This window comes from Mesoplodon bidens (genome assembly GCF_964165515.1).
Source record: "Mesoplodon bidens genome assembly, chromosome: 9".
Taxonomy (NCBI): domain Eukaryota; kingdom Metazoa; phylum Chordata; class Mammalia; order Artiodactyla; family Ziphiidae; genus Mesoplodon; species Mesoplodon bidens.
The window spans coordinates 98438522-98452477 of NC_138166.1; the positions used below are offsets into that span (position 1 = coordinate 98438522).

A 13956-nucleotide genomic window follows, 5' to 3' on the forward strand; every position below is an offset into this window, starting at 1 on the left:
TCTCATCACAGATGCACAGAGTCTATATACCATGTTTCATTGTTGTTGGTTTTTCTTTGTTTGCTGTTTATAAGAATTCAGCCTCCAGAACTAGATATAGCTGAGTTCCAGTTCTCAGTTCTGACATTTACCACATACGGGATGCCTAAACGTTATTAGATTCAGTTCTCTCACCTATTTATTGGCGATAGTAATTCAAAAAAATCTTTTTCTTTGAAATATTGTTTCGAACTGTTAATGTTAATCGTCAAGAGGTATGCCTCAGCAATCTATGATAGGAATGGGCCCCAAATATAATGAAGTTCATTCTTCAGTGGGGCAAGGATGACCTAATTTCTCAAAAGAAAATATGTCACTTCTTAAAATTTTTCTTTATCCACTTGTTATTAAAAAACCCTCTTGATGATTAACATTAATAGTTCAAAATAATAATTGGAATTAAAATGAATAGAAATCATACCTTAAGCTCAGATGCAGCAGTGGCTGCTATCAACAAGGCTGCTTTTATATGAGGTCCAATTTCTTTAGTAATTAAGTTTCTTGAAAAAATAAAGTAACCTTCTTATTTTAATCTGATGGAATAATAGACCTTTTTGTCATGAACAATTAAGCTGGTGATTTTCCCTTTAAAAATTAACTTTATGGTGAAGAAGTTTTCATTAGAATTTTTAGGAAGGCTTTCTGGTCTACCGGTTAGAACAGAAAGCCCTGTCACTGAAGACAGCTTATAAGTGACTTCCTCTGAATGTGTGACTATTTAGGATTAAACATTTGTAACATTACTGTCCTTGGGACCCATGCCCCAAAACTGCATTTCAAAGCAGGGTCCATCACATTGTAAAGGCAAAAATAACAACCAAAATCAAAACCATACACTTCTATGGCTAATTAACACTAACCCCAGTTTTATAATTTAACAGAATATGTTATGGTGACGGTACAGTCTTCCATGAATCAGTTTTGTGGGAGAACCCACTACTGGAGAAGGAATTGTTTCAGTAAACACTACTACTTGTCTGACAGCTAACTGACTTTACTTTTAGAATAAGACTATGTTTACATAGTAATTTCAGTACAAAAAATATGTATTTGTATGTATTATACATTTCATACTTTGAAAATTATTTAGTATTAATTACTTTAGAGCTGTTTTCCTCCATTGAAATAAAATGTGCTCAATAAATGTTACTAAGTTAAAATTTGAAAATCCTGAAAAAAGATACCTGAGGGATGATTATTTGTAATGATATTTACTAGTACAGTGTTAGTTAATACTACATATATGTGACTATCTTCAAGCCCCAGGAAGCCTTAATTTTTTTCTTTAAAATGGTGCTTCTGTTTAATAATGTAAACCAATCACTAGTTTATGCTTTTCCTATAAAGGACGACATAGTAAATAGTATAGGCTTTGTGGGCCATACAGTTTCTGTAGCAACCGTTTTTGACTCTGTAGAACAGACAATGTATAAACGAATGAGTCTGACTGTATTCCAGTAAATTTTATGTGGATACTACATTTGAATTTTATATAATTTTCACATGTAATTTAATATTGCTATTATTTTTATTTATTTTTCAACCATTTAAATGTGAGCTTTATTTGTAGCTCTCAGGCTGCACAGAAACAGATGGCAGCAAGCAGGATTTAGCCTGTAAGCTGTGGTTTGCAGACCTCTGATCAGAAGCCTGGAAGCCGTCATGCATGCTTCACTGATTTTCTCTCATTCCATTTTTGGATACCTTTTCATGCTAGGCTTCTCTTTCCTTTGTGAGGCTGAAGTGTACCTTCAGTAACTTCTACCTATGGATTCTAGATTAAGCCATCTGGAGTAGTCTAGAACAAAATAGTTTCCCTTTGCATAGGCCTTTATAAGGTGAAAGAAAGTCACTTTGACTCACTTAGATTTCTGTCTCTCTTAGTGTTCCTTAAACTCTTTCAAGATACGTTTGTTCAAAGGCTGTTCTCCTCTCTTTACTCCTTAATTTTCTAATTATTATTTGAAAAATGAACACAAACTAAACAGAAACTTTATGTTATTTTCTGTCTAATGGATAACTAAATAGATTTTCTGTTTCTGAAGACCTTTGTACTAGGCAAGAGTGGAATGTGATTGTTAGGGAGTTGTTGATTCATTCTGTTGGTGTTTATCTGTTTAAATATAACCTAATTCATTATAAAGACATCTTATTTGTAAATGATCAGATAATCCTGGTATCATTTCCCATACCTATCAGTGGTCAATTAGCACAAATAACTGCTGTAGGGAAGGAAAACATTTCCTTTCTTCCCCTCTAGGTTCTTTGGCTAATCTAAGAATTAAATTGACATCAGACAGATTACCAGGAGGAAAACAAATATAATTTTGTATGTATGGGACCTCTCTGAAATATGAGAGTCAAAGAAGTGACCAGTGTAGGCAGATTTTATACCTTTTAGCCAAAGAAAAATATTAATTTTGTAAAGAATTAACAAGACAAAGAAGTTTTGGGGTAACTTTGGTAACCCAAAGTTTGGGGTTGGGGGTAGTAGATTAACGAAGAAGTAACATGGTTTGTTTATACAGCCTTCTCGGCCCTAACTTCCCTCTCTCTAGTGATAAGCAAGCCTTGTACCCTCCTGGTACAGGGAGGGTACCTTTCACATGAGAGATTTGTTTCCTGCTCTCAGAGGGACAAAGGAGGGTCAGAGTATCCTTACTGCACTTGCTGTTTCTTAAGTAACTTTAATTCAAAATAATCAGTATGCTGAAATGGCATATGTTGGGGTGGCATATTCTTCTCCCCTTCACTGCACATACTCACACATTTATTCTTTAGTCCTTCATTTCTATTAGCTATACTTGCCAGATGTGGCTATTGAGAGACAATGACAGTACAAAAAATAGTTTTTAAAAACAGAGAGTGACACTAGATAAAATTACAAATCCTTTTTCTCATCTGAGAGTGAAGTCTAGTAAAGCTAACTAGAAAATAAGTTATTAAATTAAAATAGTTCATCATCATCTCCCAAACAACTTAATTCACTCCATTTTCTCATGTACCCCGATGGCACATTATGTCCCTACTTGATTGGGTTATGTTATGCTGTATTTGGTCTGGCGGAGGATAGAACTACTTAGAATATTAAAGAAGATAAGATATTAATTGTAGCCACACTGAATTTTCCTAGATGAAAGTATATTAATTTTTACTTACAAAGCTCTGACTGTTGTTATTAAAAATTATTTTAAACTGAATCATCTTAAGAAAAGAAATGGCCTTTTCTCTTTTATCTAACAGGTTCTGGGCTGAATGATGGCCAGTGGCATGAAGTCCGTTTCCTAGCTAAGGAGAATTTTGTTATTCTCACTATCGATGGAGATGAAGCCTCAGCAGTTCGAAGTAACAGTCCTCTTCAAGTTAAAACTGGCGAGAAGTACTTTTTTGGAGGTAAGACTACCATTTTTTTAATTGGTTAACTAATACATTGCTAAAAATGGAGTTTCAATAAAGTTTGATTATGAAGTATTTATATTGATTCAGTGGACTCAGTAGATCTCAGGAAAAAAGCAGACAAACTCTGTAACCTCATTGAACTAAAAGGAGCATCAAATTTATTGTTTCTTCATGATAAAGTGTTAATATGATGTCACCATATTCTTCTAGTCCGATTCAAATATTCTAAGTATAAAGCGTGAGATTCTGAATCCATTCATTCTCATAATACTATTCTCAAGAATCATGTCCTTGGATTATACATTGGTCATCTCTTGCTGTGTAACTAATTACCCCAAACCTTAGTGGCTTAAAAGAACAAACATGTATTATCTCACAGTTTCTCTAGACCAGGAATTCAGAAATGACTTAGCTGGGTGATTCTGACCACCTGGGTCTGTCATGGGGTTGTATCCAAGCTGTTGGCCATGGCTACGTTATTTGAAGCCTTAATTGCGCTAGAGAGTTTGCTTCCAAGACGGTGCACTCACTTGGTTGATTGTTTGTGCTGGCTATTGGCTCGGGTGCCTCGGTTCTCCTCTATGGAGCTCTGATCCTTTGGGGCCTCTCTTCGTCTAGTGGTCTCTTCTATAGAGAGAGAGAGAGAGAGAGAGAGAGAGAGAGAGAGAGAGAGAGAGAGAGAGAGAGAGAGAGTGTGAGAGTGTGTGTGTGTGTGTGTGTGTGTGTAGAGAGGTGATGGGTGTGTGTGTGTGTGTGTAGAGAGAGGGGTGGCCTAACACAGGTTGCCTTACATGAAGCCACCTTATCACAAATATCTTGATTCTTAAGTAATAAAAAGATTAGTGGAATGGAAGATTCTTTTAATGATAAATTCTACTTCTATATGTGAAAGAGTGTTGGAAGACACACCTGGCATGTTTTCTAATTTGAGAAATGCTTCCTGCCAGAAAATGTTTTTCTTCATTAATGAAACATAGGGATATCTTTTATTAAAATGCTAGGTGTGTTGCTTAGATCAATAATAATCTTTCATTAGTTTATTCCCTTTCTCATTCTAATCACCCAATGTGAAATCTAAAAAAAGACATTGTATCCTTAGAAAAGGCTTTGGTTTAAGCTTTAAAAGGTATGTGTACATATACTTGCCTCTGCAAATATGCCTATTAATATTCCTATATCTATTTATTTGTATATATAAATATATATTTATATATCACTATTTGTATATATTTCTCTAATTATTAGAATAAGCCTACTTGACAACAGACATCTTGTATGTCTTGTTTCCTGCTTTATCCCCCAAGGTCCTAGAAAAATTCCTGAATATAGTAGATGACCAATAAATATTTGTAAATGAATTAATAAATTCTGAAAAATAAGCAAGGCAAGTCTTTTATTCCTAAATTTCTAAAAGAAGAAATAGAAGCCCTAAGAGCTGTACTGACTTGCTGCTGAGTCTATAGCCAGCCCCTGAATTCAAAACCTCTGACTGCTGTATGAGGGTGTTTCTCCCCTCTGCATCATGATATGATGAGTGATAGCTCAGAGACAGAAGTCCTGAACTAGACCTCTGCTTCTATAATCTTCCATGGTCTTTGTTGGGAGTTAAAGCTACATGCTTTTTAAAAGTCTCTCAATAAATATTTGATGAGTGGATGAAGTCAGACAAGATGTCTTCGGAGTGAATAAACTGGCCTTATTGATGTGAGAAAAAGCAGCCCAGTAGCTAAACTGGTTTTTCTCCCAAAACATATTTAACAAGATGGACTTTTGGCCAACAGTTTTTCATTGCTGTCAGAAAATGGATGGCAGTACTCAGTTGGAAAGCTATTGATAATCCCTACTTATCCAAATGGCAGTGGAATATCTTTGGCCATGAATGAGCTTGCTGAATGCTTAAGGCAAGTGTTGATCTATTTCCATCTAGATGGGTAGGCAAAAAGCTATAACCACAAATTTATGGCATAGAGTTTATAAGATATGAGGGCTTTATAGTGTGCTATTACTATTGCTTTACAGATTTGGGTTTTCAAACCCTGCGGTCAGGGTCATATTTCCTCCCTCTTGGGTCTTTAGTCTGCCATTGGGAAATGCTGTCAGAAAATGATCATGATGCTTCTTTGGTTATATCTTCATTGGCTGGATCCTCAGAGTATATGAGAATCACTAGGGGAACTTGTTACAATTCAGATTCTCAGGCCCCACTCATAAAACTTTAGAATGCAGGATGTTGAGAAATAGAAGAATTCTAAACTTCAAGGGATTCTGAAACAAATGATCTGAGGAACAGAATTATAGATCTGACTTAGCCAACTTGCATGCATATCTATTATATTCTTCTTAAAAAACACTGTTAGCCACTGACAAATGAGATAAATAAGAAACAGCTATTCTCATACAGCTCTGACACCATGGAGCAGTGAATGGAAGCCCCAGACAGGGTCTGGGGCACATATAGACATTTATTAAATGAACATTTATTAGCAAGCTGGAACAACACTGTTAATACAAACTCCTCTGTCCGCTCAATGAAGTCCTAGCTCTCTGACTTGCCTTACCTTGAAGAAACTGTTTTCTTCAGGCAGCTGTAGCAGTATTTCAGAGGCAGGATTCAGGTATACCCAGAGCCAGTGCCAGGCAACAGAAAGCCTCCTAAGCTAATAGCTGGCACAGGTTCACTGATCCAGAATCCAGAACCGTCTCCACGGCTTCAGGTCACAGACCTCACTGGAGTCTTATACCATTTTCACACAGGCTGTGAGTGTTTCTAAAAGATGTTTTGCCAAACTACATAACCTTAATATATTTAATTTCACCAGTGAGCTCTCTTTTCTAACATTTATCTACCATTTATGCTAATTAAGAGACCGCTATTTTTACCAAAGAAAACCCAACTTGACATTCAGAAAGTTGATGAGAGGAATAGATAGCAGAAATCCTGGAGTAGTCGTGTCTGGAGTGGCTGCAGTGTTTCTGAGAGCATGCTCACGACTACCTCTGGCACGTGGCTGCCTGATTAGAATGATAGCCATCTCTGGACTGTAACTTAAAACACACACACACAACTTCATACTGTCTGTGCTAAAAATTTAAAGTAAGTTGTAGATGTTATAATGATGACATCTTAAGAAATATTAGTATAGTGGAAAGGAGGATTGACTTTGTTCTAAAATAAGAGCTTTGAATCATCCACACCGAATTTGGGACGGTGGCTTCTCTTAGTTGATAGGTCATTTTAATAATTTATCTTTCTTTATCTATTAAAAGGCAATAGGATCTGTTCTGTGAACATTACACAGCATCACCTGTTAACCTGAGGGCCTGACCCCAGGGTTTCATGCTAAATGCTGATTGCCTTTCCAATTCATCTGGGGTCTTTTCTTAAACTCCCTTTGAGACAGCCCCTTCCAAGGAAAATTTCAGATTTCAGGTCATGTGCTCATCTAAGGCCTCTCACCAACTGCTCAGCTACTCAAAGCATTTCTTCCTCCTTAGTCAGTAAAAATCAAATTGTTTTCCCGCTGGGTGAAAGCCTTACGTAAAGGCGTTCTGCCCTTAACCGTGTCCACAGTTTGCTTCTTTTGAAGTAAGTCCTGGCCACACAGCTGCTTTTGCCACCACAGGCACGGCTGTGCCCACCAGCGTGGAGCCTGCTCTCTCCCCGCCTGCGCCCTGCTCGTGCCAGGAAAGCTCTTAGTTCTCCTCTGTAACACTCTCAATCAGACATTTACGCTCTAAGAATTATCTTGCCTTGATTTTTCTTGGGAATAAACAGAAAAAGAAAGATTATTCATTTGGGAATGTTTCCTCAAGAAAAGTTATTTGAGCTGCTTTACCTTATTCCTCTATCTCCCAACTTGAATTCCTTTTGATAACACTTCATTAATTTTAATAATCAAAAGAATTCTAAAGAAAATAATTCAATTCATTATTGACTGCTTACCGGGGAATTGGCTTTCTGATTTCTGATACAGGCCAGGGCCCATGATCATGAGACGGTAGAAAGATTTTTAAACTTAAAATTTTCTTTAGGTTTGGTATTTTGATTATTTGTTTTAATTTAAAAGGAAAAGGAGCTGTGGGCTGAAGAGGGGTAAGAGAGATCCAGTCTTGTTGGAAGCGGAGTTCTAAGGAACACATTGGGGGTGTCAGCTCTCAAGAAAGTGCCAGATTAGGTGGAGGTGACCAGAGAGATGGGGGGCGTTGGGAACTGGCCAGAGTCTGATAGGAATGGAATTAATAAAGTTTAATAAAAGGGCACATCCCTTCCCAGTTACAAATCTAGGCTCACCAGTATATAGCCTTTTACTCCTCATTGAAATAGAGCATGAATTTTAAATAATTATTAGATTGATATGTAAATATGTTACTGACCAGGGTTTTTGGACTCCTTAATCAATAGAAATTGATCAGAGACCAGACAAGAAATTCAGACAAGGCTTTACTGGGGCCCCTGCTGCAACAGTGGGGGAGGGAGAACAAAAAAGGGTTCCCTTGCTCGCTCCCGAGGTGGGGCGAACTGGTTCCTCATATGGGGTGAGGGGAGGGGTGTGTCCAGGGGTCAGGCTGGAGGTGTGGCTTAGGTGGTCTGCCCACCCCTTAGGTGGTGGTGAGTGCGGGGCAGCGGTGGGGGGGGCATGAGTAGTGCCCTGCTTTTGCTCCCGACCCCCTGCCTTTGCTGCTGGCTCTGCACAAGTGGCAGTTGGGGTTTTATTTTGATCTTTTCTGTATTTTGTTGTTGATAACTTGCCCCAGTTGCACATGCACACAATTATTTTTAGTTCCTTATATTTTCTTTGTGTTTTGTTGCTCGAGAAGACCTTTGTCCAGGTGCAAGTACTGCAGCAAAGTGTCCCAGGTCCCAGGTCCTAGCCTGTCTCAAATATGTATCTGTGTAAAGTAGTTCTCATTGAAGCAGTTAGAGACTTGTTACCAGTGCTGGTGCTCCCTAGCTGTTTAAGGGAAAATGCCACCAGCTGTGAGTGCCTAAATCTTTCCTTAGTGATCTAAAACACACCACAACTTAGTCATGAAAGGTCTCCCAGATAGTTTCTCAGGAATACCTGGGTTGACCCGTCTGTCACCAGAATATGTGCAGGGCCTTGCAGCACTCTGTTTATGGTCCAGTCTTCCTTCCTCTGAAGGGCCAACTGGCCTGTTGTTGCACCTACTGAAAATCTGTCGTTTGGAGATTTGTTTTCTAGCTCCTTTTTGTTGCTTTCCACAAGAAATGGAGTGATAAATGTTTTATCAAATGATATGGTACATTAGATGATTGTCTTCTCAGTGGTCTGAAAAGTGAATCTTAAACAAACTTCTTTGTATTAGGTTTCCAGGGCTGCTGCAACAAACTACAAACTGGGTGGCTTAAAACAACAGAAATTTATTCCCTCACAGTTCTGGAGGCTAGAAGTCTGAAACCAAGGTTCAGCAGGGCCCAAGGTTCACTAGGGCCCTGATCCCTCTAAAGTCTCCAAAGAAGAGTATTTTCTGGATTCTTCTACCTTCTGATGGTTGCAAGCAATCCTTGGTTTTCCTTGGCTTGTGGATACATTGCTCCAATTTCTGCCTCCATCTTCAAAATGAATTCTTCCCTCTGTTTCTCTGTGTCCAAATTTCCCTTTCCTTTTAAGGACACCAGTCATCAGATTAGGGATCCATTAGGTGATCAGATTATCACCTCATTTAACTTAATTACATCTGCAAGGACCGTATTTCCAAATAAGGCCACATTTACAGATTCTAGGGGTTAGGACTTCAACATATCTTTTTGGAAGGTACAAGTCGGCCCGTAATAAGATATAAGTGATTTGCTTCATAGCTCCCTTTAATTAAAGTTATCATACTTCTTAAGGGAGATTCATATTTCTGGATTAATATTATCCATTTTCAAAGATGAATTTTATAAGAGTTCAAAGTCAAACAAATTTTAGGCAATGTGGATAACTAAAAGGTAGAGACATTCAAACAATCAAACAGCAACAACAAAAATTAAACTACTGTGCACACTGGATAAAAACAGCACTGCTGGCCAAATTTCTGAACATTACTTTCTGACTTCTAAATAGGACTGAGTATAGAATTTTAAGGAAATCAATAAAAAATATTTTTGAGAAAATTCCATGACCACACTTGGTTATGGTGAGAAATCATCTCTGATATGTTAGAAAGCTTTGTGTAAACAAAACAATACAAAAGTACAAATGAGTAAAGGAATCATTGTTTTGAAAATGTATCCCATGTGTAAGAAACTAACAATTGGAGTGAGAAAAAAAGCATGCAGCTTAGACTTTGTATCAGTCAGGATTCATATATGTGTGTGTGTGTGTGTGTGTGTGTATACACACACACACACACACACACACACACACAGGGTTATGGAGCCCAGAAGTCCCACAATCTGCTGTCTGCAAGCTAGAGAACCAGGAAGACAGTGGTGCAATTCAGTTACAGTCCAAAGGCCTGAGACCCAGGGGAGCCAGTGGTTTAACTCCTAGTCTCAAAGGCTCCTCTTATAAGTCCCAAAGTCCAAAGGCTGAAAATCTGGGAGCTCCAGTGTCCAAGGGCAGGAGAAGATAGACATCCCAGATCAAAAAGAGAGATGGAATTTGCCCTTCCTCTGCCTTTTTGTTCTGTTGGGCCCTCAACAGATTGGATGATGCCCACCCATTTTGATGAGAGCCATCTTCTTTACTTAGTCTACTGATTCCAGTGCTAATCTCTTTCGGAGACACCCTCACAGACCCACCCAGAAATAATGTTTTACCAGTTATCTGAGCATCCTTTAGCCTGCTCAAGTTGACACATAAAATTAACTATCACAGACTTGGAGTTAGCAAACTCTAGGGGCAGGATCATACATAAAGACAAGGTGGGGGAAGTCTATCCACATTGCTTAGCTGACCTGGAAATTTTCAGAAACAGGAATTTTGAATTTGACCTTGATTTGTAGTGTGGTGGGACCTATCACTACCAAAGAAATGAAAATAGTAAAGACTTTGGCTGTAGATAATAATAATGCTGGAAATAAAACAATCACACACATACAAAAGAGTGCCATGAAAAGAAGATGAAATCTGGGAATTGTTCTCTTCCCTCAGTAGAGTTTAAGTGGCTTTTCTGAAATCACATTGTGTTTAAGAATAAATTGTCATCCTAATGGCATGCTGTACTGGTCTTGGAATTTTGCATAATGTGCATCTACTGAGTAGTAGAACATAGGCTCAGAGTCATAAAGATATAATGAAGTGTTCCCAGAGAGTTGTTCATATTAAAACAACCAGAAAAGTTCAGGAGAACATACTTGACACCAATGGCTATGTGTCCAGTCCCTTACTGACAGTAAGATCTTTCCTACATTTAACATATAAATGCTGGGTACATGTTCTGTTTTGCACATTAAGTGTTCTCACAAGAAATGCCTTCAAAGAAAACAAATGTGATATTACTTTGGAAATTGAAATCCTTCAACTCTGTTATTAGATCAATGTTCAATTTTCTCTTAACTGGTTGAAATAATAGTAAATCTTTTAATCTTTTTGTGGGCCTATTTCTCTAAATGCTTGGTTACCTTTAGGACTTTCTTTTCAAACATGCATTTATCTTTCTATTACAGAACTGAGATCTGTATTTATTCATTCATATCCAAAGAGACTATGGAGCCCTTCATATAACTCAGGGGTTATGCTTGGTGCTGGTGATACACCGCGACCAAACAGGAAACAGAATCTCTACCCTCATAGAATTTACAGTTTTTGCTCTCATCCCCCCATATGTCTCACCTTTATAAAGTTATCATTTTACATTGTTTGTATGATTCTCTTATTAATGTATACCTACTCTAAGCTCCATCTGGGGAAACGTCTGTTTTGCTCTTAAGACCTTTCAGCTGGTTGGATGAGGGCTACATTGTCAAGGCTTATCTCTTTTACTTAAAGTCAGTTGAATGTGGATGTTCACCACATCCACAAAACACCTTCACAGCAGCACCTAGATGAGTGTTGGATTGAATAACTGTGTATTAGAGCCTATCCAAGTTGACATGTAAAACTCACCATCACAGAGTACTTTTATATATCCTGGGTTCTGGATTTGAAACATCAAATAAAAATTTAATCAGGTTGTCTGGTTTAATGTACAGATAAAGGAGTACCAGAAACTGCTTTTACAGTTTTCTAATTATGATATCCAAGCCTTCTACAGGCATGTTCTTCTATTTTGTTTAATTTTATGTTTCTAATGTTACCTCTCTTATTCCCTCTCTCTCTTTTCATTGCTTTTACTAAGATAAAATTTACATATGCTAAAATCCACCTACTTCAAGTGTATATTTCAAGTCTATAAATCAGTGAGTTTAGTGAATTTATACAGTAGTGTAGCCATCACCACAGTCCAGCTTTTAGATCATTTCCCCAGTCCCCCAAATTTCCCTTCTGCCCCCTGCAGTCAATTCTCATTCCTGCCCTGTCCCAGGCAACCACTGGTCTGGTTTCTATTGTCCCTATAATGTTTTCTTTTTTTCCTAGACCCTTATTTTTTTTGTTTTGTTTTTTGACTCTTCTCTGGTTTACTCTCCTCCTTAGAGACTTTGCCCAAGTCTCACCTCCTCCAAGAGGACGACCAGGCCCTCTCCTTCCTGCTCTAGCACATCCTGACCCCCGCCCCCCCTCCAGCATCCCTGGTCCCTTTTGTCCCACTCTACTTTCTTCCCTCCCCTACCACAGCACTTAACTACTTTCTAACATTCTACGTCCTTCATTATGTGCTGTATTGACTGTTTATTATTGGAATCTCCACTAGAATGTAAGCACTAATACGACAAGGATATTAGTTGTTTACATTTTCTGCTATATTAAGTGTTGGGGAAAAGTGCCTGATGCATAATAGTTCTATATTTAGTAATTGACTAAATTAATCAGCAGTCCATATGGTTACATTTAATGGTTACATGCAAAAGGGGCTAGAGGACTTCTCATCCCCACATAGGTGGCCAGCTTCTGCCACACTCTTCGCCCCCTAGAGAGCTTTAGGTAAGGGATACTGACTGTGCTGGCAGAGAACAGCCACTGGTATTCCATTATCATATTTGTCAGGAATAACTTCTCAGGGTCTTGACAATAACATGATTTTGTATTAGATCAGATGCACTCTTATGTAGGTTTACATACTATCTGTATGACTAATGAGGAGTAGGGCCAGGATTCAAATCATTTTATTTACTAAATATTTACTAAAACCTGGCATTATTATTCATGCTAGAGCATTGAACAAGTCAGAAAAAAATACTTGCTGTCATTCCAGTCGAGATAACAAATTGGTGAAATGAATATTTTTGGAGAAAATAAATCAGAGAAGGGGATAGGAAGGTCTGGGGGAAGGGGGATGTTGAAGATGACCATTTAAAACAGTTGGACAGATGACGCCTCAGTGAGAAGATGGCACTTGAACAAAAAGCTCAAGGATTGAGCAAAAAGCTCAACGATGTGAGCAAACACATCAAGAAGAGATACGGAGAAGAGCATCTCTGGTAGAGAGAAAAGGAAGTATAAATAGTGCACAGGTGTGAGCACGTGGAGGTCTTGAGGACAGGAGGCCACACAGCTTCAGGAATGCGAGGCTTCAGAGGCTGGATTGTGAAGGGTCTTTTACTCTGAGTGAGGTGGGTGGCCATTTGAAGTTTGAACCAGGTGAATGGCATAATCTAATTTATATTTTAAAACGATGTCTAAGACTGCTGCTCTGAGAAAAGACTATGGTCAGATGAGGGAGCAGTATAGTCACAATAGTGGAGACGATTGTAATAACCCAGATAAAGGAAGATAGACTAGTGGAGGAGTGGGAAATGGTCAATTCTGAATACATTTTTGGAAGTCAAGCCTACAGGACTTGCTGACAGGTGGGCTCTGGGCCGTAATACACAAACAGGAGTCGCGGTGACAGCAGTCAGCCTGACAAAAAGCCTTGCGCTGACCCTCTACGCCACACTTTCTGTGTCTCTTTCTGCATTTTGAGGTCCATCTGGCAGTGTTTCCCTAAAGACTACTTCTGACCTGTGCATCAGGCACTGCTGAAGGTATTGCTATCCATGGAGTAACCAGTCATTCCTCCTCCCAAATTAACAAGACCGTGAACCAACACCCCCCCACACACACACACGTGTTCACAGTTCCCTGCCTCCTCTCTCTCCTTGATGGGTTCTGAATTAGGTCTCAAATCTTTCAAGTCTTGCCCAGATGCTCTTTTTGCTGCATCATACATGGGGTATAACAAGGGTCAAGATTCTACTGATTTAAAACCAGCTCTGGTAAACAAGTTCCAATCAGTCGCTGATTTGGGGACTGCAGTGCCACTCAGAAATAGGCAAGTAGAGAACTTCGACTCAAAGATAAACAACTGCTATAAAATAAATGGTCTTTAAAAATATTAGTCTAGTGGATATACTTCCAACTTGAAAGCATGGACTAGTCATCATCTTTTCCTCTTGGTCTTTCTTCCACCCATGGCCCAACTATACTGAGG

At 38.5% G+C, this 13956-nt stretch overlaps 1 protein-coding gene across 1 annotated transcript in view; it reads left to right on the top strand.

The window, feature by feature from the left end:
• Nucleotides 1-13956, top strand: part of CNTNAP2 (contactin associated protein 2) — a gene marked incomplete at both ends in the record, with an annotated part of 1080529 nt that overhangs the window by 473776 nt on the left and 592797 nt on the right. The window contains one exon of the mRNA XM_081243680.1: nucleotides 3283-3432. Coding sequence (XP_081099806.1) covers nucleotides 3283-3432 — 150 coding nt within the window. The remainder of the gene's footprint in view (nucleotides 1-3282; nucleotides 3433-13956) is intronic.